This window comes from Euprymna scolopes, chromosome 28, assembly GCF_053919585.1.
Source record: "Euprymna scolopes isolate OS-2025 chromosome 28, ASM5391958v1, whole genome shotgun sequence".
Lineage (NCBI taxonomy): Eukaryota > Metazoa > Mollusca > Cephalopoda > Sepiida > Sepiolidae > Euprymna > Euprymna scolopes.
In genome coordinates, this window is record NC_136509.1 from 91,129,571 (window position 1) to 91,152,763 (window position 23,193).

General features: G+C 34.0%; 1 protein-coding gene across 22 annotated transcripts in view; it reads right to left on the bottom strand.

Moving 5' to 3' along the window:
- Nucleotides 1-23,193, bottom strand: part of LOC145249721 (E3 ubiquitin-protein ligase NEDD4-like) — a 622,527-nt gene that overhangs the window by 116,326 nt on the left and 483,008 nt on the right. For all 22 annotated transcript variants that reach the window (XM_080111610.1, XM_080111606.1, XM_080111604.1 and 19 more), the window contains one exon: nt 9,594-9,647. In XM_080111610.1, coding sequence (XP_079967736.1) covers nt 9,594-9,647 — 54 coding nt within the window. The remainder of the gene's footprint in view (nt 1-9,593; nt 9,648-23,193) is intronic.

Sequence of the window (23,193 nt, forward strand, 5' to 3'; positions counted from 1 at the left end):
TGAGGTACCCCCATTTCTTGTTCTTTTTGGGCTGAGAGTGTGTTGCCTAGTCTTACTTGGAAGTGTCTATCATTTAAGAGATTGCAAATGAATTCTGGCATTCTGACCCTAAATCCAAGTTCATATAAGTCTTATTTAATGCCATATTTCCAAGTAGTGTCATATGCTTTTTCTAGGTCGAAAAAGATTGTTATTAGGTGTTCTTTTCTGGCAAAAGCTTCTCTGATGAATGTTTCTAGTCTGATTAGGTGGTCGATGGGGCTTCTATTTTTCCTGAAGCCTGATTGATATTCTGTTATCAGGTTTTTGCTTTCAAGATACCATGTTAGTCTTTCATTGACCATCCTTTCGAAGGTCTTGCATACGCAGCTGGTGAGGGCAATTTGTTGGATCTGAATGGTCTCTTTTTGGTTTAGGTATTGGAATTACTATGGCTTCTTTCCAGTTTTTTGGGGATGTTATTGTTCATCAATATGTCGTTGTATATTTGTAGAAGGTAGTTGAGTGATGGTTTTGATAGTTTTTTTAGAAATTGATTTTGTTAGGGCCTACTGATGTAGCATGAGATTTTTGGATTGCCTCTTTTAGTTCTGTTGAATGGTTGGTTGTAATGTTATTCGTTTTTTGATTTGAAGTTAATTCTTTTTTCTTCGTTCTGTTTTAGGGTTTGGAATTTCTTTGATTGGTTTTTTGATAAGTTTATGGAGAATTGTTCAGCTAGTTTGTTTGCAATATTTTCTTTGTTAGTAATTTTTATGTTATTGCAAGTAATGTGTTTGATTGGGTCTTTGTTTTTCCCAGATATTTTTCTTACCATCTCCCATACTTTTTTGATTTTGGTGTTCTCATTTATTTTTGATATAAAGTTTTTCTATGTGTTTCTTTTTGTTTCTTTGATGATTTTTCTTGCTTTTGCTCTGCTGTTTTTAAATTGATCTAGGTTTTCCTTAGTTGGATTCTTTTAAAATTTTCTTAGTTTGGCACATCGCATTCTCACTGCTTCCTGGCATTCTTTGTTATACCATTGTTTGTTGACTTTATTAGGGGGAGAACTTTTTGGTATGTTTTCTTTTGCAATGGAAAGGAGTGTATTGTTGAAATATATTATGTGATTCTCAGTCTGGATGTTTGCTTCTGGTATCAGTCTAGATTTGCAGGAGTTTTGGAATTTTTCCCAGTTTGCCTTTTTTAAATTTAGTGGTCGCTTCCGCACGGATCATCATGTGTTTTCCAGTTGTAGTCCATAAATAGAGTTGGGTCGCAAATTGCTAAATCAATAGCTGAGAGAGTGCCTGTTGCTGGGTGTAGATATGTATTTTCTTTGGTGTTGAGTAGGCATAATTGATTTTGGTTAAGTAGCGTTTTGATTATTTTACCACGTTTGTCATTTCTTGTACTACCCCATAGTTCGTTGTGGCTGTTTAGGTCCCCCTTAGTATGAATGGTTTTGGTAGTTGTTGGATTAGAGCATTTAGTTCAGTTTCTTTTCTTTCACTTGGTGGGATGTATAGTGAACAGAATGTTATTGTTTTATGGAATATTGTGGTTATTGCAACAGCTTGCATGTTTGTTTTTAGGTTTATTTCACTGTGTGGGATGTTTTTGTTTATAAGTAGTGATGATCCTCCTGTAGCTATGTTTGAATTCTTGTTTATGTAGTTATATGAGCAGTAGTGTTTTATATTAATTGTATTATCTTCTTTTAGGCGAGTTTCTTGTAAGGGCAATTATATAGCAGGGCAGAAAGTTTTTATAAGGAGTAATATTTCTCCAAAGTTGGGTTTTGTTCCTCTTATGTTCCATTGAATTATTTTATGAGCCATAGTTTGTCTTTTTCTGGTTTTGGACTGTTGGTGTTTATGTCTACGTCCATAGTTTCCATGTTTGCTTGGGTGTTTCGGGTTTCACATCGAGAATGGGGTTGCGGTGGGTGGTGGGGTCCTGATATAGAGGTTGAGCGGGATCTGTTTTGCTTTTATTGGTAGCGGTCTTGTGGGGTTCTTTTGGGGTCTGTTTATTTTTTCTGTCGTAGGGGTTGTTTCTATGGATGCTGTTGTTTGGAGTTTAATAGGTTTTTGTGGTAGAGTTTTAGTTTGGGGACTTTGTTTTATTTCGGTTATATTCTTTAAAAATCTTTACTTTCTGTGATAGTTTGTTTCATGTTTTTTTTTAAGTCTTCTATTAGTTCTCTCATTTCGTTGAGTAATTTCATGAATATTTCAATTTGGGTGTTTGAGGGATTTGTTTTTGTTGTGTTATTATTTGGTTCAAGGTTAGGCTGTGTATTTCTTTTTGTTATCTCAGAGTATTTTGTGTTTTCTGCTAATTTACGGGCTTCTTGAAAGCTTATGTTTTTGGTGTATTTTATTCTGAGAGTTTCTTTTTCTTTTTTCCATTTTTCGCATTCTTTTGAGTTTGCGCTATGATTTTGATGGCAATTGACGCATTTTGGTGTGTTTTGACAATCAGTATGTGTTTCTTTGTCTCCGCATCTCATGCAAGTTGGTGGTCGTGTCGTGTACATTGATCTTTATGGTGCCCGTATCGATGACAATTGTGACACCTGAATGGGCTTGGTATGTAAATTCCAGTGTTTATTTTTATGTTGTTAGGTATTTGAGGAGTATCAAATGTTAATATGTGTTTGTGTCTATGATTTTGTCGGATCTTGTTTTTAACTGAATTCTTTTGATATCAATGACGTTTTGATTTTTAAGATTATTTTTTGTTTCTTCTAATGGGCACAGGGCTAGTTCGGGGCACCTGATTACACCTTTGCTAGTGTTCAATGTTCTGTGGGGGTAGGTTTTTATTTTTCGATCATCGAAAAGTTTCCATTTGTAAATTTCAGTTGCTTGTTTCTGGTTTGTTATTTCGATTAACAGTGTGCCATTTTTTTGTTTTTTTACAGTTTTTGGCTTGATTCCTTTTGATAGTATTCTTTCTATTTTGAAGGGAGACATTTTTGTTATTTGTTCTCCTTCAATTGTTTCTATTACAAAAAATCTCGGGAAGGTTTGTTTGTTTATTTCAGTTTCCGAGTCTGAGCTAGTCAAATCAGAAACTTCTGAATGACTTCTTTTTTGAGGCTTATAGTGGGCCATTTGTGTAGTTCGTAATTTTTCTTCTCTCGTGCTCCCCACCCACCCCGGAGCCCTATATAGGAGGTGTTGGGGGGGGGACCCATTTGCCCCAACAGCAACAGGGATACACGGGAGGTATACTCGTCTCGTTGGTGGACCTAAGCACCTGCAGTTCGTCCATTTTTACTAAAAAAATTTTTTTTTTCAAAAGCCTCTTTTTAGTAAGAATATTTGTTTTTCAGCCATGATAAGTCCATTTGTCAAGCGAGTTGATTGACTCATGAGCCACCGCTTTCTAAATCTGTTTATTGTAAAAAAGGTGGCGAGTGCGAGTGGATTTTCTTGTTATGTTAGTCAGGTTTAGAGCTTGACGTGACCAGCCGAGTGATTGGATCGGGCCCGTCAAACCGCCCGTCTAGCCCAGTATGAGGCCAAAGTGGAGTGTTGCAACTGATACCTTTGTTTTCCCTAGGTATCAGTTACACAGCCACCAGGATCCCTTTCCTAGGCATTACGGGTCGCCACCCACAGCCAATAGGTGGCCCCATTGAGAGGTTTTTACTCTCTGCAGGGGGGTAGTCGGTGTATTCTTATGCCCCACCGACGGGGTTGGGTAGGTGGGATAGAAAAAGAAAGGAGAGTGGAGGGGGGGGGGAACTGTTGTTTTTGTTTTTATTTTTGCAGAACACAAGTTTTACAAAAGAAAATAGAAAAACAAAAAGGAACATCAATGTAGGTGCATTTCGTCTCAGGAAGCCAATAGACAGCCTGATCTGGTAGCACCAGGAGAAGTAAGAAAGTCAGTACACCAAAGTTGATTGGCCAAATAAAGAATTTCATGGATAAGGACTGTCGTGTGTCTATAGAGACAATAAGTACACAGTTTGATGTCAGTGTGGGAACTGTACACACAATTATTCATGAGGACCTGAAGATGCGGAAGATTTGCGCAAGTTTGTCCCAAGCCTCCCTGTAACTTTTGGATATTCTCTAAGCTCTAAAGCTCAAGTAAAAACTTAGAGGCTGTTGTTATGAAACAACTGAGATGAAAGAGGCTGTGACGAGGGTCATTGATATACACTCACACATTAACATTAAAAAGGGCATAGCATGAACTGCCTGCAACAAAATGAATCTGGAAATCCAATCTTGCTCGCAAATTCAAAATCCAAGTTTTCCGCATACTTATTGAGCCAATCTTACTCTATGGATCTGGAACTTGAACTCTTTCAGCAAAACAACAGCGTCGTTTGGATGGATGTTACACACGTCCTTTGAGAAGAGAACTCAATCTCTCATGGCGAAATCATCCAACTCTGGAAATGTTATATGGACTTCCATGGGACTTCCCAGACGTTGGTAGAACAGTACAACAAGTGCATTGCAGCCAGAGGAGATTACTTTGAAGGGGACTAGAGTTTCATGTGTGTACTATCAATAAAAGTGCTCATACGAAAAAAGTCTGGAAACTTATTGAAGGCACTCTGTATGTATGTGTATATATATGTGTGTGTGTATATATATATATATATATATATATATATATACACACACACACATCTATGCAGAAGCAAAGATTGCCAGACGAATAATCTAAAACAGTGTGCCCCCACATTCCCATGTTAAGAATGGCTTTGTATTTAAATAACTAGTTTTGCCGTGCGCAAAAGGGAGGAGTATCACATTGACATAACGTATTAAAAAGTAATTTAATGAATTTCATGATTTCCTTGAAACTTATCTTCTGACAGCTTATTGGATAATTGCCTCAGTGGAAACTTCCGGCTGCTTATGAACCCAGTCGGAAATTTTTCGCTTCTATACTTATTAAGAATAGATTTCTAAATAGAAAGTTATTCTTAACATATGGAAATATGGGGGGGGGGGGTCCATGTTGACGTGTTGAAAATCATTTTCGGTTTTAAAAAAATTCCTTGATTTAATAAATTTCACGTTTTCATTGGTATTTGTCATCATCTGATAGCTGATTGGATGGTACTTATGCATGCTTTGAACAAGTCGTAACTCGGCGTTCGCTCGACTTTCTCCAGAGCATGACGTTAACAGCCGGATAATGCCAAGTGTTGCCGATGAAATTATAATAATGCTACATAGAAGAAAATAGTAAATTTTTTAATGAAGAAACAAAAGCAAAACCTAACGTAATTTTTCATTTTTATTGTGAAGAAAAGGTGTTTTAGTGCGAAAAAAAAAAAAAAAAGGGGATGGAGGGGGTGTCAAATAATTTTTAAGCAAATTTTTTTTTTTTTTTAAATAAATGTTAGCAAACGTTTTTTTTTTGTCCAATTAATAATTTAAAGCAAATGTTTTAGATAAATTTTTGTCGTCAAGTATTTTTTTAATTTTATGAAAGAAAATTGAAACAAACTAATTTTTATTTTTTTTTGGGGGGGGGATACGTTTTTCAAGTATTTTTTTTTTTTTATAAAACAACAAAAATGGGTGAGATTGGGAGTAGTTGGAATCTTTTTTTTTTTTTTTTTTCCCCCCAATGCCAGGAAAATTTCCTTAGGAAGATGTTTTTAATATGGAGACAAACGGATCGCTACCAAATTTTTGCCTCCACATAAACTCTAAAAGATAGGTGTCTAAAAGCTCCTGGCTGGTTCCGCATTCTTATTTGTTGCGCTGTTCGGCTTCCTTCCATAGTCACTCCACATGATTCGTAGTTGCCTGCATTTCAGGATCTATGAAGGAGGTTTTTATTTGTTACCATCTCAGACACCCGTAAGTATATCAGTTTGATAATGCACGCGATTTTCAGCTGTGACTTTTGCAAAGGTCCCAGTCTTGATTGCTGTCCACCGTCGATATTTAACATTGCCACATCTCCAGCCATAGCTGTCCGTTATGCTCCCTTTTTTTTTTTTTGCTAGGATGCACTTGTGGCCGCAGGTTGCACATTTTAGCGATTTTGCCATTAGTTTCTTCTGTTGACAAAAGTTTATTCCGGTGCTTTGGAGCTGTTGTGCCAAGATGTTCAAATTCATTTTTTTTTTTTTTTTTTTTTTTTTAAGATCTTCACTACTCTTCAAGATTTGCATGTAAGAAATGGATTTTTTTTTTCTTCCAATTGGTATCCAAATTCTCATCTGCTGCTCGAGCATGCGCGCACACATGCACGGCAAGTTGAAACTCAACGCGTGGCATTGTGATTGGCTGATCGCTATGTTACGTCAGACAGCAGCTAAACCCGAGCTGTTGATGTCCCAGGAAAAACCGAGACAAACGCCAAGTTATGTCCGGTTCAAAGAATACTTAAGTACCGATTGGATAATCACTTCAGCGTCTTTCGACTGCTTACATAACCTGCTAGAAGATGCCGGCACAAAGTTGTATAAGTAACAAGATTTAATATTAAAAAATTTCAACATTTTCAAATATTTATTAATGGTGTGAATTTGTGTCAACCACTGGATATACTTTCATGTCCTAGCACAAGGATTGTTTTGTCTCATGGAATATCAACCTATTTTGGAGTTATTTAATGCCAAATCTGGTTATTTTGATGAAAGTTTTTGTTGTTGTCCGGTTAGAGGTCACCATATTAAGATGAAAGAGTCCTGATGTTCACTACGAATGGTTAAACTGCGTGCGTGCTCTTCACTTGACGGCAGAAATGGCTGGCTTACATAGTGCCAGACCAATCCATACTATCATGGGTATAGGGGTGTTAACTACCCCAGAACAGTGTTTATGCTTCAAGTTCTTAATACCTTCAAGTATTAATTCATGGATTTTTGGTTTGGTTGTTTTTCTTTGCAACATATCAACCTTTTCTAGATGCTGGATTCAGTAATTTAATTTTAGAAATAATTTTTTACACTTCAAACTTTTTGTATCTTAAAATATTTATTCATAGATTTTAGTTTGTTTTATGGCATATCAACTCTTTTGAGGTTATTCAATTAATGCCAAATCCAGTAATTTTAGCAAAAGTTCCTTATATCTTCAAGTTCCTTATATCTTTAAATATTATTATTCATGATGTTTTGTTCGATTGGTTTTATTTGTAAAGAAAAATTCTTGCTTTGCAAAACATGATTGAGTTTTGCAAAGGGGGGAAAAACCCCATCAATGTTGGGTACAGTTTAGGTCAGGAAGCCAATTCATATCCAGAGCTTTTATTTAATCCATAATCCATGCAATCAGTGAGGATAAACCTAAAAAAATGCCACTAATGGAATCGTTAATAAAACTCACAATCCTTTACGCAATCCAACTATATTTGGTACAAATAAATTCCAGTTTATGCCCAACTTGTCAGCCAAGTCTCAGTCATGAATCTTTAACGCTACCTCGTGAGGGTTAAGCAGCTTTGTGCAAAGAGTTGTGAAGGATGTATAGTGCTGCCAACAAGAGGAGACAACTCACCACATTTCAAATTAAAAATTGAATGGCTCTCATGATACTTACTATCATTTTATCAGCAGAAAATTTTATCCTAAATCGGCTTCAGTTATCAAACTATGCCTCATCTCCCGTTTTTTTTTTTTTTTATTTCTGGAGTCATCTAAAAACTAATGTCTATCATAATCATTGGTTCTTGTTCAGAATTCCCTTATATCAAAAAGCAAAAATGAAGAAAATTATCTGTATAAGGTACATAGCTGCAACAAAATGAAAATATCATATTCCAAAAATCACATCAAATTGATCAAGTAGTTTTATTTTTATAAAGAAAATCATTTTTAAGCAATTAATGGGAATTCCTAGGTATTACAACATAGATTTTAAAGGTTTCAATTATTGAGTTATCTGGGTTTTTTTTTTTAGATTGTTTTCAACATGGCGGACAAGACAGCTGTTCTTCCATTACACATAAAATTTGATTATATTTAAAAATAAAACTACATGATCACTTTACATTTCTAAATTTTCAGATGAAGATTCCGTTTGAAATTCCATCCAAATTCCTGAGTTTAACAAGATACACCTGAAGAAGGTTGGAGGTTACATTGACTGAAACATTGTGAAAATGACACTCAAGACGAGAACAGTAATCCGAAGAATCTAAATACAAATGATTAATTTACATGATTTTTGGGGAACATGATATTTTTGTTTTGTCACGGATATATTTATCATATACATTTTTCTTTATTTTTTAATATGGGGGGGGGGGGGAAACAAAAAAATCAAATCATCGTCTTAATGGAAGAGGGTCAACAAAGACAAAATCAAGAGAGAAGTGTTTCAGAGTTATAATACATCATATCCAGGTGTGCTTATCATTGAATGGTGACAACAATAGACTGTTGGACATCCATAATTAAAACTTGGTGGATAAGCCAAACACAGAGTGAAGTTTACTTGTACCAAATATGGTTAGATTGCGAAAATGGATTACAAATTTTATTGATTTCATGTAGCATTATGGGGGGGGGGGTTCTGTAGCAACTAAGGTGTGATTCCACTTTCCTCAAATTTGAGTCCTTAACACAAGGTGCAATTGAATATCATATGCAGAATACTGTTCGAGATCAGTTACCAAAAGAGATCAAAGTTATGGCTATTGGTTTTAGCAGCAGAAAATTTTATCCGATTTTTTTTTTTTTTTTTTGTAAAAACAAGTCTCATTCCTTATTTTCTTACATGAAAATTTCCTCAACGTTTCTGCCATATTATTTTTGGCACCAAATAGCATACGAGGGGCATATGAACAATAAACCCAATGACTACATATTTAGGGTGTTTGAAATATGAAAGTCTATAATGTATTACAGGTCTCTACGGACAAATTTATCTTTAGTTGACCTTTGACAACTAAATATTTTCGTTTACTAATCAAATAGAAAAGTTACTAGCCAAACCCACATGATTTTTAGAATATGACATCTTCATTCTGTGACAAGTATGTACATCTTAAAGAGTTTTTTATGTTGTTTTTTTTTTTTTTTTAATAAGTGTAATTCTAAATATACAACAAATTTTATGTTGATACTTGAAAGTATAAACATTTTAATTTCTTCAGATATTTTTTTAAAAAGCCTTCGTTAAAAAAAAAAAAAAAGTATACTTTCTATAAAACTTTTATTGTTTAGACATTTTAACTTTGTTCGTTTTATATAAAAAAAAAAAAAAGTTGAAAAGACATATTTTACTCAGTAGTGAGATTTGGAAGATTGCCAGTAAAAGAAATACAATCGCTAAAAGATAAATGTTTCATTATTTCTAGCCACCACTTTGAAAAAGTGGCTCGCAATGTAGAGCCCTATATTACATGTGGTTATTTGTGCCAATGCTTTTCTTAGATGGATGCATTATCGTTTTCTGTGACTGTGACAATAAATCCATATAGTTTTTTTTGTTGATGACTTTAAAAATTGAAAAAAAGATTTTGAGTAATTCAATCAATTTAAACAAAGCCTGTAAACACTGAAACAAACAAAAAAATTGTACCAAGGTAACACTACATTCATTTGTATTGCAATAGGAAAAAAGCGTCCGTTTTTTTTTGGGGGGGGGGGGATAAAATGGAGTACATACCAATCGGTTTTCATCAAAGACTTCAAAGAGCAATCGATTATCACGTGGATTTACCTGAAATAAAAATGAAAATCAAACTTAGAACTACGAGAAAAAAAATCTGAAAAAAGACATGTTTTGAAAATGTTAACAAGGAGCATTATTTTATTGGCTAATTTTATACAATGGAACTGTAACCTTACAAGTATCATCATCATCATGATGAGACCAAATCGCTGATTCACTGGTTATCCCTTTCTCTTATGTATATACAGAGCAGCCCACTTAAAAGTAGCCCGATCTATTTAATCTTTCTCTTAACCACCAACTGACACCACAAGACAAAATGCAATTCTTTTTCCAACAAGATGGCGCTACATGCCACACGTCTCCTAGATCACTGACACGAGTTAATGTTTACGGAAGAGAGAGCAATAAGCAAGGGTAACGGCCTCCACATTCCCCAGACTCATCATCATATGATTTTTATCTTTGGGGGACTTTAAAACAAAATGGAAATAATCCTCACAATCTAGACCAACTAAACGAGAACATTACCAACGCTATCAGAATCACCAGAGAAGATTTACAGGCAATATCTGCAAACATTGTCAAACGTGCCCGGAAATGCATAGATGTTAACGGGGGAGCACTTCCAGCATTTTTTATAACGCTACAGCTAATTTAAACAATAAAAGAATGTTCCTCTTTTCTACTACATTTTCTGGGCAACTTTTAAGTGGGCTACCCTGTGTATGTGTGTATATATATATATATATATATATATATATATATTTTTTTTTTTTTTTTTTTTTTTTTACAAAGGCATCACCACATTATCAAGGCCCAGAGGCCACTCAAGGATAAGGGTTAAAGAGTGTACAGTAGAAGTTGGTCAATTTAGTAATCATTAGTAATGAAAATTTGGTAAATTTAATAACTTATATGGAACGGCTCATCAAGAACTTATTTACTTTAGACTTGAACAAAACCATATTGTAGTCAGCCGGAAAGCAGGAAAACGGAAGACAATTCCACAGGCGTGCAGTTCTAAGAAAGAAGCTTTGTTCATGGAATCTACGTTTAGGTTTAGGCACAGATAAAGAGTGGGGGAAATTATTGATAGTGTTTACAGCTAGACGAGTGTTTCTTGTGAAAGTTTGGCGAGGGGGGACCATAGATTGAAGCTCAGTTGAACACTTTCCATGAAAATAACGATACATCAGAGACAAACTCGCAACATCTCTTCTGTGAGATAGAGGTTGCAAGGAGGAGAAAAGGACATCTCCTACGAGGCTACGAAGTCTATTTTGAACTCTATCAAGGCAGGACAAGTTCTTTCTAGCAGCTCCTGCCCAGATGTGGCAACAGTATTCCATCCTTGGACGTACCTGGCTCTTATATAGATAGAGAATAGCATCAGCAGTGAGATATCTACTGGATCGATAGAAAGATCCCACCATTTTTCCAGCGGCCTTGGCAACAGATTTGATATACGTGTTCCATTTAAGATCAGGAGTAATGGTCAAGCCCAGAAGCTTGTCAAAACTTGAGGCCTCCTGAAGACGAGAGCCATTCATTTCAATTGATGACAAATGTGGATTAGAATGTTGATGATGTAAAGAGAGAAGCTTGGTTTTAGATGCATTAAAAGTAACCAGCCACTCCTTTCCCCATTGTACTACGTGCTCAAGATCAGAGGAGAGAGAATTGGAGAGAACTTGCTCGTTTACTGTCTTAGATGTGGTACCATAAATGGTAGTGTCGTCAGCATAAATGTCTACAAATGATGTAAGGATATGATTTGGAAGATCATTAATGTAGATCAGGAAAAGAGTTGGGCCCAGGATGGATCCCTGAGGGACACCGGCATTAATATTGTGAGCTTCTGATTTTTGCCCCTCAACTACTACTCTTATGAATCTATCAGAAAGAAATGATTTAATAATTGAGAAGACTTTTCCAGCTATACCATAGCTAGCGATCTTATGAAGTAAACCTTTATGCCATACCCTATCAAAGGCTTTAGATATGTCAAGAGCAATTGCCCTAGAAAGATTGCCACCGTCGAGAGATTTGCTAATCCTATGCGATATAACTGTAAGGACATCTGCTGTAGATCTAGCAGAACGGAAACCATATTGAGTGTCACTAAGAAGGTTATTTTTGTTGAGATGTTTGATTACTTCTGTATTTAATACAGATTCTAGCAACTTACTCATGACGCACAGGAGACTTATTGGCCTGTACTGAGAGGGGGATGAGCGATCACCTGAATTCTTAAATACAGGGCATACTGATGAGATTTTCCAGGGAGATGGGAAACTATTCTCCTTAAGACAACGTTTAAACAGTTTTGTAAGTATGGGCGCTAGTTCAGGTTGAAGTTTTTTGAGTACTATAATTGGAATACCATCAGGGCCAGTTGCTTTACTGGAATCAAGGTTTTTGATTAGTTTGGCAACATCACGTACAGATATACGTATATCACATAGCGTGTTTTCTGATACAAGAGGAAATATTGGGGGTTGGCGGTCTTGGTCGCAAAGGGTAGAATTAGCTGCAAAGTTCTTGACAAAGAGTTTGGCTTTGTCTGATGCTGACGAGATTACCTCAGATCCATTGATAATAGTTGGGATGGAGCACACGCTTCTGTTCAGGATTCTGTTTGCTATTTGCCAAAACTGGTGGGAACCAAGCCGCTGCTCAGCTACTTTGGACTTAACAGATTGAGCATACAACTCTCTTGCGTTCCTTATTACTTTCTTACAATGGTTGCTGGCAGTCCTGAAAACGGCTTTAGTTTCCATACATCTATTCCGTTTGAAGCAGTGGAAAAAGTGATTTCTGTGCGCAATGGCAGCAGCACATTCTGGAGAGAACCATGGCTGGCTGTTAGGTTTTTGCTGAAACTTTTTAGAGGGTATGAAATGGTCAATACCTACAATTAACCATTCAGTTAGGTCTAATACTATAGAGGACACATCCTTTTTAAACATGGAATGCAGAGGTAGATCAGATATAAATGTACGGAAGCTATCCCAGTCAGCCTTAGTGTATCGATATACTGTACGATGAAGAGGTACGTCTGGGGACTTATTACATTTCATTTTTATCTTAATTGATACAACAGAGTGGTCGGAAGATCCAAGAGGCGACAGAACAGAAACTGAACATAGTTCAGGGCAAGTTGTGAGAAAAAGGTCTAGTAGGCTCGCATACTGGCCGTCATTATCGGGCACACGGGTAGGTTCCTGAACAATCTGAGTGAGGTCATAGGCAATGGAGAAATCATGACAGAACCTCCCCTCATCATCGGTCTTGTTTGAGTGGGTCAACCATTCGACGTTGTGAACATTGAAGTCTCCACATACGTGAATGTTAGCTGAAGGATAAGTAGAAAGGACTTGGTCAATTTTCTCAGATATGCTTTGAAAGATAGTAACTCCGCTGTTGTGGGGGCGATAGAGAGTAAATATAAATGCAGTAGTGTGAGCTAAAGCAACCCGGAAGCACATATAAGGTAAGTTAGGATCTTCCCTGGAGATGTCCCTCCCACATGGAAAGCTATCTTTAATATAGGCACATATTCCATGCCCATGGCGATCTTGGGGGTCAGATTTAGAAGTTAAGTTAGAGTATCCTGTAATTGCAAACTCATCAAGGGAAATAGCCTGTCCAATGCCAGTTTCACTTAAAAATAAAAGGTCTGGTTTAGTCTCCTGTAATTGGGTTTCAACCTCTGGAAGGTTAGAACGTAGACCCCTGATGTTGGAGAAGGAGACATGGTAGTAGGGGTCTACGTTGGAAGTTGGAGAACCGGGTTTAATCGTGTATTTTTTCTTGAAACTTGTCATGATGAAATTTTGGAATTTGTGGACTAGGTCGACAGATTTACTTAGAGCAGGACAGAGAGGGGAAACTAAGAGAGAAAAAGAAACGAAGAATTTTTTTTTTTTTTTTTTTTTTTTTTTTTGTACCACATGATAAGGTAAAGCCGTAACAATTACCCACTAGTATGGCATCGAGAGGCCCCACCAGAAGCTACTGCATGGTCCAGATTCCATTCACCAAATGGCAATACAGCAGCCCCAGTACTTTGCACCTGCTGATAGGACAGCCTCCTTAGTGGTTAATCCAAGGTTCGGGTCCCTGACTATCAGGCGGATAACGTCAGCCCAGACAAAACGTTTACCTCCAGCACCCTTACTAGTGACATGGCTACAAGGATAGACATAGAAACAGAAAATTTCCACCAACTCTGCCAACTGTTCGCGCAAAAATACTGCCAACCTAGAAAACAGCTTTTTCTTCTCCCTTTGTCAGAAAAATCACTCATTTAAAAATGAGGACTGAGGGACAAATAAGAAGAAGCGAGAGTAACAGGAGCTGCCGATAACGCATCCACAATGCGTTTTCTACTCTCCATTAAAAAAAAAAAAAAAAAAAAAAAAAAAAAAAAATAAAATAAAAAAAAAAAAAATAAATAAATAAATAAAAAATAAAAAATAACTATTAAGTATTGTACTTAATAAAAGTCCAACGGACCTGTTTAAGGGAAAGTATGGTGATAGATTCCCCTCCCACGAACTAAAAATGAGTACAATTAGGTAATCTATTTTTGCAATCAACTCGGTAGATAAATAAACATTTATGGACGAGAAAAAAAAAAAAAAAAAAAAAAAAAAAAAAAAAATTAAAGCTAGCATTTAATACAACAGAAATACATAAATTAAATACTGAAATAAAATGTTATTAATATTTGAATCTTAAAATAAAAAGTGCGAATTAATAGAGAAAATCACTTATCACAACAACGCATTCCGTCTCCAAACTAGTGAAGAATTTAACTTTTAATAGCGTTCAGAAGATTTTTTTTTTTAATTAACCGTTAAGAGAAAGCGTGATTTTATTCTGAACTTTAACTAATCACGTTTTAAGTAACTTATGATATAAAACAAAATCGGATGGGGGGGGGGGGTTCTTCCGAAGTTCGTTGGTGACGTTATAAGTAATTGCGAGATAAGATGGGAGCCAGAAATTAGGGGTGGGGGACTGAAAATGATAATATAATGGATTGATTATACAATATTTAAGATCAACTTGGTAGATAAACATTTATGGACGAGAAAAAAAAAAAAAAAAAAAAATTAAAGCTAGCATTTAATACAACAGAAATACATAAATTAAATACTGAAATAAAATGTTATTAATATTTGAATCTTAAAATAAAAAGTGCGAATTAATAGAGAAAATCACTTATCACAACAACGCATTCCGTCTCCAAACTAGTGAAGAATTTAACTTTTAATAGCGTTCAGAAGATTTTTTTTTTAAATTAACCGTTAAGAGAAAGCGTGATTTTATTCTGAACTTTAACTAATCACGTTTTAAGTAACTTATGATATAAAACAAAATCGGATGGGGGGGGGGGTTCTTCCGAAGTTCGTTGGTGACGTTATAAGTAATTGCGAGATAAGATGGGAGCCAGAAATTAGGGGTGGGGGACTGAAAATGATAATATAATGGATTGATTATACAATATTTAAGATCAACTTGGTAGATAAACATTTATGGACGAGAAAAAAAAAAAAAAAAAAAAAATTAAAGCTAGCATTTAATACAACAGAAATACATAAATTAAATACTGAAATAAAATGTTATTAATATTTGAATCTTAAAATAAAAAGTGCGAATTAATAGAGAAAATCACTTATCACAACAACGCATTCCGTCTCCAAACTAGTGAATATATATAAAATTTTTTGGATTCATCCAGCCTTGACAGACGTGTTTTAAATATTATCTCAAGTGCTTTTCTTTTAATGATTTGGAATTCATTCCATTTGCGCTTTTTTCCAAGGAACTCTGCCTTTTGGATGATTTTGGACCATTTGGAATTTACCCATTGGATTGAAATTTTAAATTCGACTGTTTTGGATTTTACCATTTTTGGATTTTTACCCTTCACCGGACTATCCATTCATGTGAAATCTTTTTATTATTTTTCTTTTGCCTCCTGTTCCCCTTACCTCACCCTTTTTTTAACCAAGTAAGATCTGCGACTTACTTGTAGTTTCATTAAATACTTTTATATGCAAAATCCGATCCTGCATTTTGCTAATTCCTGCCCTCTGATGAGAAGGAGAGTATTTCTTCGAAACTCCGTGGATTAAGGACTATCCACTTATCTTGTGCTCCCTTTTTTTAAAATTTTTTTCAAGATGTCTTTTAACATATTTTATTAATCATTTGTTCATATATATATATATATATATATATATATATATATATATATATATATATTAAAAACTGAGGAATAAAAGTTACAGAGAATTTTCTTAAATCATCAGGTCAAAAATGACAAAAATGAGAGGAAAATGGAAAAGAACCTCTTTAGGTCATCATATTTTGAAGCCAGTCCAAAAGAGGTAGATTCAAAAATAAATTTCAAAACAATGAACTTTTGGTAAAGTAATCCTCAATCGACACCCAGGTGAGGCGGCAGTAGTCTAAGAGCAATAGGTTCAAGGTAATCGAACTTCAGGGGTCATTAAATATTCAGGAGGCGCTTTGAGGATGAACTGCAATGTAAAATTCCCAGGTAAAATAGTTTTCAGGGATATTCCGCATGTCTGTTGTTTCATATATATTAGAAATAAGTTATAAAAATATACATTTTAGCTTTATGAGTCGTCATAGAGGATGAAAAGTAGAAACCTCCGTGTAGCTTAATTACAATATATTTTCATAACTTATTACCTAGCTCTAATCATGTATTGAACATTGAAGTAAATATCAAAAATCAATACTACTACTAATAATAATATATATGAACAAATGATTAATAAAACATGTTAAAAAACATCTTGAAAAAGAGTTAAAAACATATTTAATTTTACAAAAAGAAGCACAAGATAAGTGGATAGTTCTTAATCCGCGGAGTTTCAAAGAAATACTCTGGAACTAACCTGTTGGATTGGAAGTTTTTAATTCGATCGTGTTTGGATTTTACGATTCTTGGATTTTTTTACCCTTCACCGGACTATCCATTCATGTGAAATCTTTTATCATTTTTTCTTTTACCTCCTATTCCCCTTACCTCACGATCCCGCATTTTGCTAATTCCTGCCCTCTGATGAGAAGGAGAGTATTTCTTCGAAACTCCGCGGATTAAGGACTATCCACTTATCTTGTGCTTCCTTTTTAAAATTAAATATGTTTTTTAACATGTTTTATTAATCATTTGTTCATATTATAAGTTCTATTTCCTTTTCGGTTTTATTGAGCTTTTACATCTGGTTGAGATTACTTTACTTGTAAATATTAACTCTTTAATATTTATAATATATTTTAAGTTTACCATTTTGATTACTTTGGTAAACTTATTGTAACTTTAATTTCTTTATATATATATATATTTTTTTTTTTTTACATAGGCGTCACCACTTATCAAGGCCGATAGGCCACTCAAGGATAAAGGTTAAAGAGTGTAGAGTAGCCAAAAGGACAATATAGTAATCAATAGTAATGGAAGTTTGGTAAATTTGTTAACTTAAGTGGAACGGCTCATCAGAAACTTGTTCACGTTGGACTTGAAGACAACTATATTATAGACAGCTGGAAAGCAGGAAAATGGAAGACAATTCCACAGGCGTGCAGTTCTAAGAAAGAAGCTTTGATCATGGAATCTATGTTTAGGTTTAGGCACAGATAAAGAGTGTGGAAAATTATTGATAATGTTTTCAGCTAGTCTAGTGTTTCTTGTGAAAGTTTGGCGAGGGGGGACCATAGATTGAAGCTCAGTCGAACACTTTCCATGAAAATAACGATAAAGCAGAGACAAACTCGCAACATCTTTTCTGTGAGATAGAGGTTGCAGGGAAGAGAAATGGACATCTCCCACCAGGCCACAAAGTCTATTTTGAACTCTATCAAGGCAGGACAAGTCTTTTCTAGCAGCTCCTGCCCATATGTGGCAACAGTATTCCATCCTTGGACGTACCTGGCTCTTATATAGATAGAGAATTGCATCAGCAGTGAGATATCTACTGGATCGATAGAAGGATCCCACCATTTTTCCAGCGGCCTTGCCAACAGATTTGATGTACGTATTCCATTTAAGATCAGGAGTAAAGGTCAAACCCAGAAGCCTGTCAAAACTTGAGGCCTCCCCAAGACGAGAGCCATTCATTTTAATTGATGCCAGATGGGGATCAGAACGTTGATGATGTAAAGATAGAAGCTTGGTTTTACATGCATTAAAAGTAACCAGCCACTCCTTTCCCCATTGGTACAACGTGATCAAGATCAGAGGAGAGAGAATCGGAGAGAACTTGGTCGTTTACTGTCTTAGATGTGCTACCATAGATGGTAGTGTCGTCAGCAAAAATGTCTACGAATGATGTAAGAATGTGATTTGGAAGATCATTAATGTAGATCAGGAAAAGAGTTGGGCTCAGGATGGACCCCTGAGGGGCTCCAGCATTTATACTGTGAGCTTCTGATTTTTGCCTATCAACTACTACTCTTATGAACCTATCAGAGAGAAATGATTTAATAATTGAGAAGACATTTCCAGCTATACCATAGCTGGAGATCTTGTGAAGTAAACCTTTATGCCATACCCTATCAAAGGCCTTTGATATGTCAAGAGCAATTGCCCTAGAAAGGTTGCCTCTGTCGAGAGATTCGCTAATCCTATGAGATATAACTGTAAGCACATCTGCTGTAGATCTAGCAAAACGGAAACCATATTGTGTGTCACTAAGAAGGTTATTTTTGCTGAGATGGTTGATTACTTCTCTATTTTACACAGATTCCAGCCACTTACTCATGACGCACAGGAGACTTATTGGCCTGTACTGAGAGGGGGATGAACGATCACCTGAATTCTTAAATACAGGGTATACTGATGAGATTTTCCAGGGTGATGGGAAGCAATTCTCCTTAAGACAACGTTTAAACAGTTTTGTAAGTATGGGTGCTAGTTTTGGTTGAAGTTTTTTGAGTACTATAATTGGAATACTGTCAGGGCCGGTTGCTTTACTGGAATCAAGGTTTTTGATTAGCTTGGCAACATCACATACAGATATTTGTATATCACAGTGTGTTTTCTGATACAGGAGGAAATATTGGGGGTTGGCGGCCTTGGTCGCAAAGGGTAGAATTGGCCGCAAAGTTCTTGACAAAGAGTTTGGCTTTGTCTGATGCTGACGAGATTACCTCAGGTCCATTTATTAGTTGGGATAGAGCACACGCTTCTGTTCAGGATTCTGTTTGCTATTTGCCAAAACTGGTGGGAACCAAGCCGCTGCTCAGCTACTTTGGACTTGACGGACTGAGCATACAACTCTCTTGCATTCTTTATTACTTTCTTACAATGGTTGCTGGCAGTCCTGAAAGCGGCTTTAGTTTCCATACATCTATTACGCAAAACCTGTGGAAATTCTACAGCGGACTCTTTTATATGTAATATATTGATGTTGGCATTCTCTGGATGTTCAGTGTAAATGGAGATGCCTTGATATTATTGTTGCTCTTTTGTTAAAACTGCAAAAGTATTTATCTAAGATAGCGTATGGCGGTCGTAAAATACGCTTAAATATATTTTAATTTATGAAGATTTCAAATACATTATTATGGAGCGAACTTATATCCATTCTTATATATTATAAAGTTGTGATTTAAAAAAATCAACAAAAAAAAAAAAACATGTATACAACCTGGGTGCATTAGCTTGAATCGAAACCAAAAAAAAACGCATTTAATAAGAATAAATGTTTAAATTTCAACTGTATCTCTCACGGTTGACGGTAGCTGAATGGTTCGGGTCCTTGCTAACGAAGCCAGACATAACTTCTGTTGCCGGGGTTCGAATCTCTCAACTGGCGTTAATCATGACCCCCTGCACCGATGATTCCCGAAAGGATGAAACACTAGTGTCTGTAGGTACTTAATAATTATTATAGTAAATTATATATATATATATATATATATATATATATATATATATAAGTTCCTTCAGCTATAAACGAAACCAAAACCTATGAAGAATTCTTGGTAAAATTATTTATTACAAAAAAATGGAAGGTCAAAGGATTAAACGGCAGTCACTCGAAAAAAAAAAACAAAAACAAAAAAACGATGTAAACGTGACACACAAAATAAGACACACGCTATCATATTAATATATAGATATGAAAAATAATTATTTATATATTAAGCATTTCCTCTTTATTTATTTTTTTTTTCATTTTAATTTTTCCATTATGTATCGTTATTTTGGGACCAGCATTACTGTTTTGTAAATACTAAAAATCGGTACATATAATAATAATATTAATAATATATATATATATATATATATATATATATATATATGAGAGAGAGAGAGAGAGAGAGAGAGAGAGAGAGAGAGATGTATTTTATTGAAAGAAAACTTTTTTTTTCAAATAAACCATCACAAAGCAGTCTTAAAATATAGACGAAACATTGATGAATATATAAATATATTTTTTTTTTCATTTTAATTTTTCCATCATGTATCCTGGTTACTGTTTTGTAAATACTAAAAATCAATAGATATAATAATTATATATATATATATATATATATTCTATTTAAAGAAAACTTTTTTTTTTTTTTTTTTTTTTTTTTTTAAATAAACCATCCCAAACGAAGTTTTAAAGTATAGACGAAACATTGATGAATATATAAATATTTTTTTTCTTCTTCTGGGGACCAGCATTACTGTTTTGTAAATACTAAAAATCGATACACATAATAATAATAATAATAATAATAATAATAATAATATATATATATATATATATATATATATATATAGAGAGAGAGAGAGAGAGAGAGAGAGAGAGAGAGAGAGATGTATTTTATTGAAAGAAAACTTTTTTTCTTGAAATAAACCACCCCAAAAAAGTCTTAAAATATAGACGAAACATTGATGAATATATAATTTTTTTTTTCTTCTGGGGGCCAGCATTACTGTTATGTTTGGTTATTATTTAGAAATTGCTTAACATGAGGAGGATGCTTACATGTAACAATTCAATAAACAAAAATATTGCAAAAATTGAATTTAACTTGAAAATACTATTTTTTTTAAATCGTGCGATGACATAGATGCAATAGCACCAGGGTTTGTTTCACAAGCAATCGCAAACTAATTACAGAATGAAGACAACTTTTTTTAACTTTAAACTTTAAAGCACGTTTATTTTCGTTGAAACACTTCATTCATCTGCAGGTCAGCCAGTGTTTTGTCGTAAAAATGTTCGAAACACATCCAATAAACAAAACGGTGTGACTGCCATACTTGTATTGCGACAGATTGACGATGCATAAGCAATTTCAAAAGATGTTCAATACATTGGACCAGTGAACTGAAGGGGTGTGAACATATATTTTACTGGCTGTACTCCCCGACATTGGCCGGGGTGCAAGAAAATCATTTTAGTTTCCAATTATAATTTGTTTGCACATTTTATCAAACTTATACAGAAAAAGAGATAAAATTTTTGTTGCAATGATAAGAACTATTATCATATTCTTCCATCAAAAATACAAGTTATTCCCCGTGCTGATTTAAATATTTTGGTGGTAAGTTAAAGTGTGTTATATTATCAATTGCCCGAGTCAAACTAGCATTACACATGAAAACATTGAAATGGCTTAAAATATTTCAATATATTGAAATATTGATTTTGCATTTTTTTTTTTTTTAATAATTGGGTAGATCAATGTCCATTCGATCATAATCTGCTGAAAAAAATTGTAAAAAAAAAAAAAAAGAAAAAAAAAGAGACAATATTTGGGTGGGGAGGAGGTACTGCTCACACATGTGAAGCAAAAAAAAAAAAAAAAAAAATTGGTACTTGTACAGTTTAATCAAGACATTAAAAAATGAAAATATTAAAAAAAGTTTATATTGTATGTATTTGTTATGGAATCAAGTTCTCTGAAAAAAAAAATTTCATTGAATTTCATCAAGTAGTTTAAAAAATTTTTTTTTTTTACAGCAAAAAAACAATTTGTTATAATAGCGAACAAAAGGTTTGATTTTTAGGAAGAAAAACTAGTATTAAAGATGGGGAGAGAGTGTTGGCGCTTTAAACTGAGTTATCTCCCCACAGTGTGTTAAAAAAATTCAATGATGTCTACCTTCAACGTGCTGTCATGAAAACGTGTTTTTCCGTTGTAAAAAAACTACTCGATCAAATTAATTTTCAGAGATCTTCAGTTCAAAACGGATATGTACAATATAACCTTTTTTCGATATTTTCAGTTTTTTATGTTGTGATTAAACTGTACAATCATATTTCACATTTTCATTTTTTAATGTTGTGATTAAACTGTACAATCATATTTCACATTTTCATTTTTTAATGTTGTGATAAAACTGTACAATCATATTTCACATTTTCGTTTTTAATGTTGTGATTAAACTGTACAATCATATTTCACATTTTCATTTTTTAATGTTGTGATTAAACTGTACAATCATATTTCACATTTTCATTTTTTAATGTTGTGATTAAACTGTACAATCATATTTCACATTTTCGTTTTTTAATGTTGTGATTAAACTGTACAATCATATTTCACATTTTCATTTTTTAATGTTGTGATTAAACTGTACAATCATATTTCACATTTTCATTTTTTAATGTTGTGATTAAACTGTACAATCATATTTCACATTTTCATTTTTTAATGTTGTGATTAAACTGTACAATCATATTTCACATTTTCATTTTTTAATGTTGTGATTAAACTGTACAATCATATTTCACATTTTCGTTTTTTTTCAAACAAAACACTGCTTAATTCATCGTTAAAAACTAATACAATGGATAAAAGTGCACGCTTATTTTCTTGTCTTTTCAACCATATAAATATTTTTAAATTTTGACCAGAAATAATGCCAGACTTGTTGGGATTTCTTTAATTATATATTCTGATAACCAAATAGCTTTAATTAACCTAATTATGTTCTGATAACAAAATAGCTTCAACTAAATATGTATGAACATTTTTTCTATATTCATATTTTCATTTTTAAAATTTGTTTTGGAATAAAAATTCAAATAAAAAAAAAAAAAAAGGTTTGTTTACACAAATTTCTTAATACAAACGTGGTACGACCATCTACAAATCCGGGAGAGGGGGGGGGGTCACTACAATATCATACCAAAAATGCTGTTTTATGATGTTAACATTTTTATCACTTTATTTGCTTAAAACTCTGAAAATATATGATGTACATTATTATTTATTAATTCATTTGAAAGGATATTCATTTCCAAACAAAACGGTGGTATTTTGAGGTTTAAAAAAAAAATGACGATTTTAGCAGAACCCTCTTGAAATCTATGATTATCCAAAGGGTTTTATCGTTTGTGTGTATTGCTAGTCAAACTGATTCATTTTTTTTTTCAAATAAACTGCAGCAAAGTATATCATTATATTGCCAATAACATGGTACAACAATAATAAATGAAAATTGGCTAGTCAAAAGTAAAAAAATTACAAAATTACTGCTGCTGCTTTTAAAAGAATGATTAAAAAAATGTTGGTTATCTTCAAGTTGTGTCACTGATAT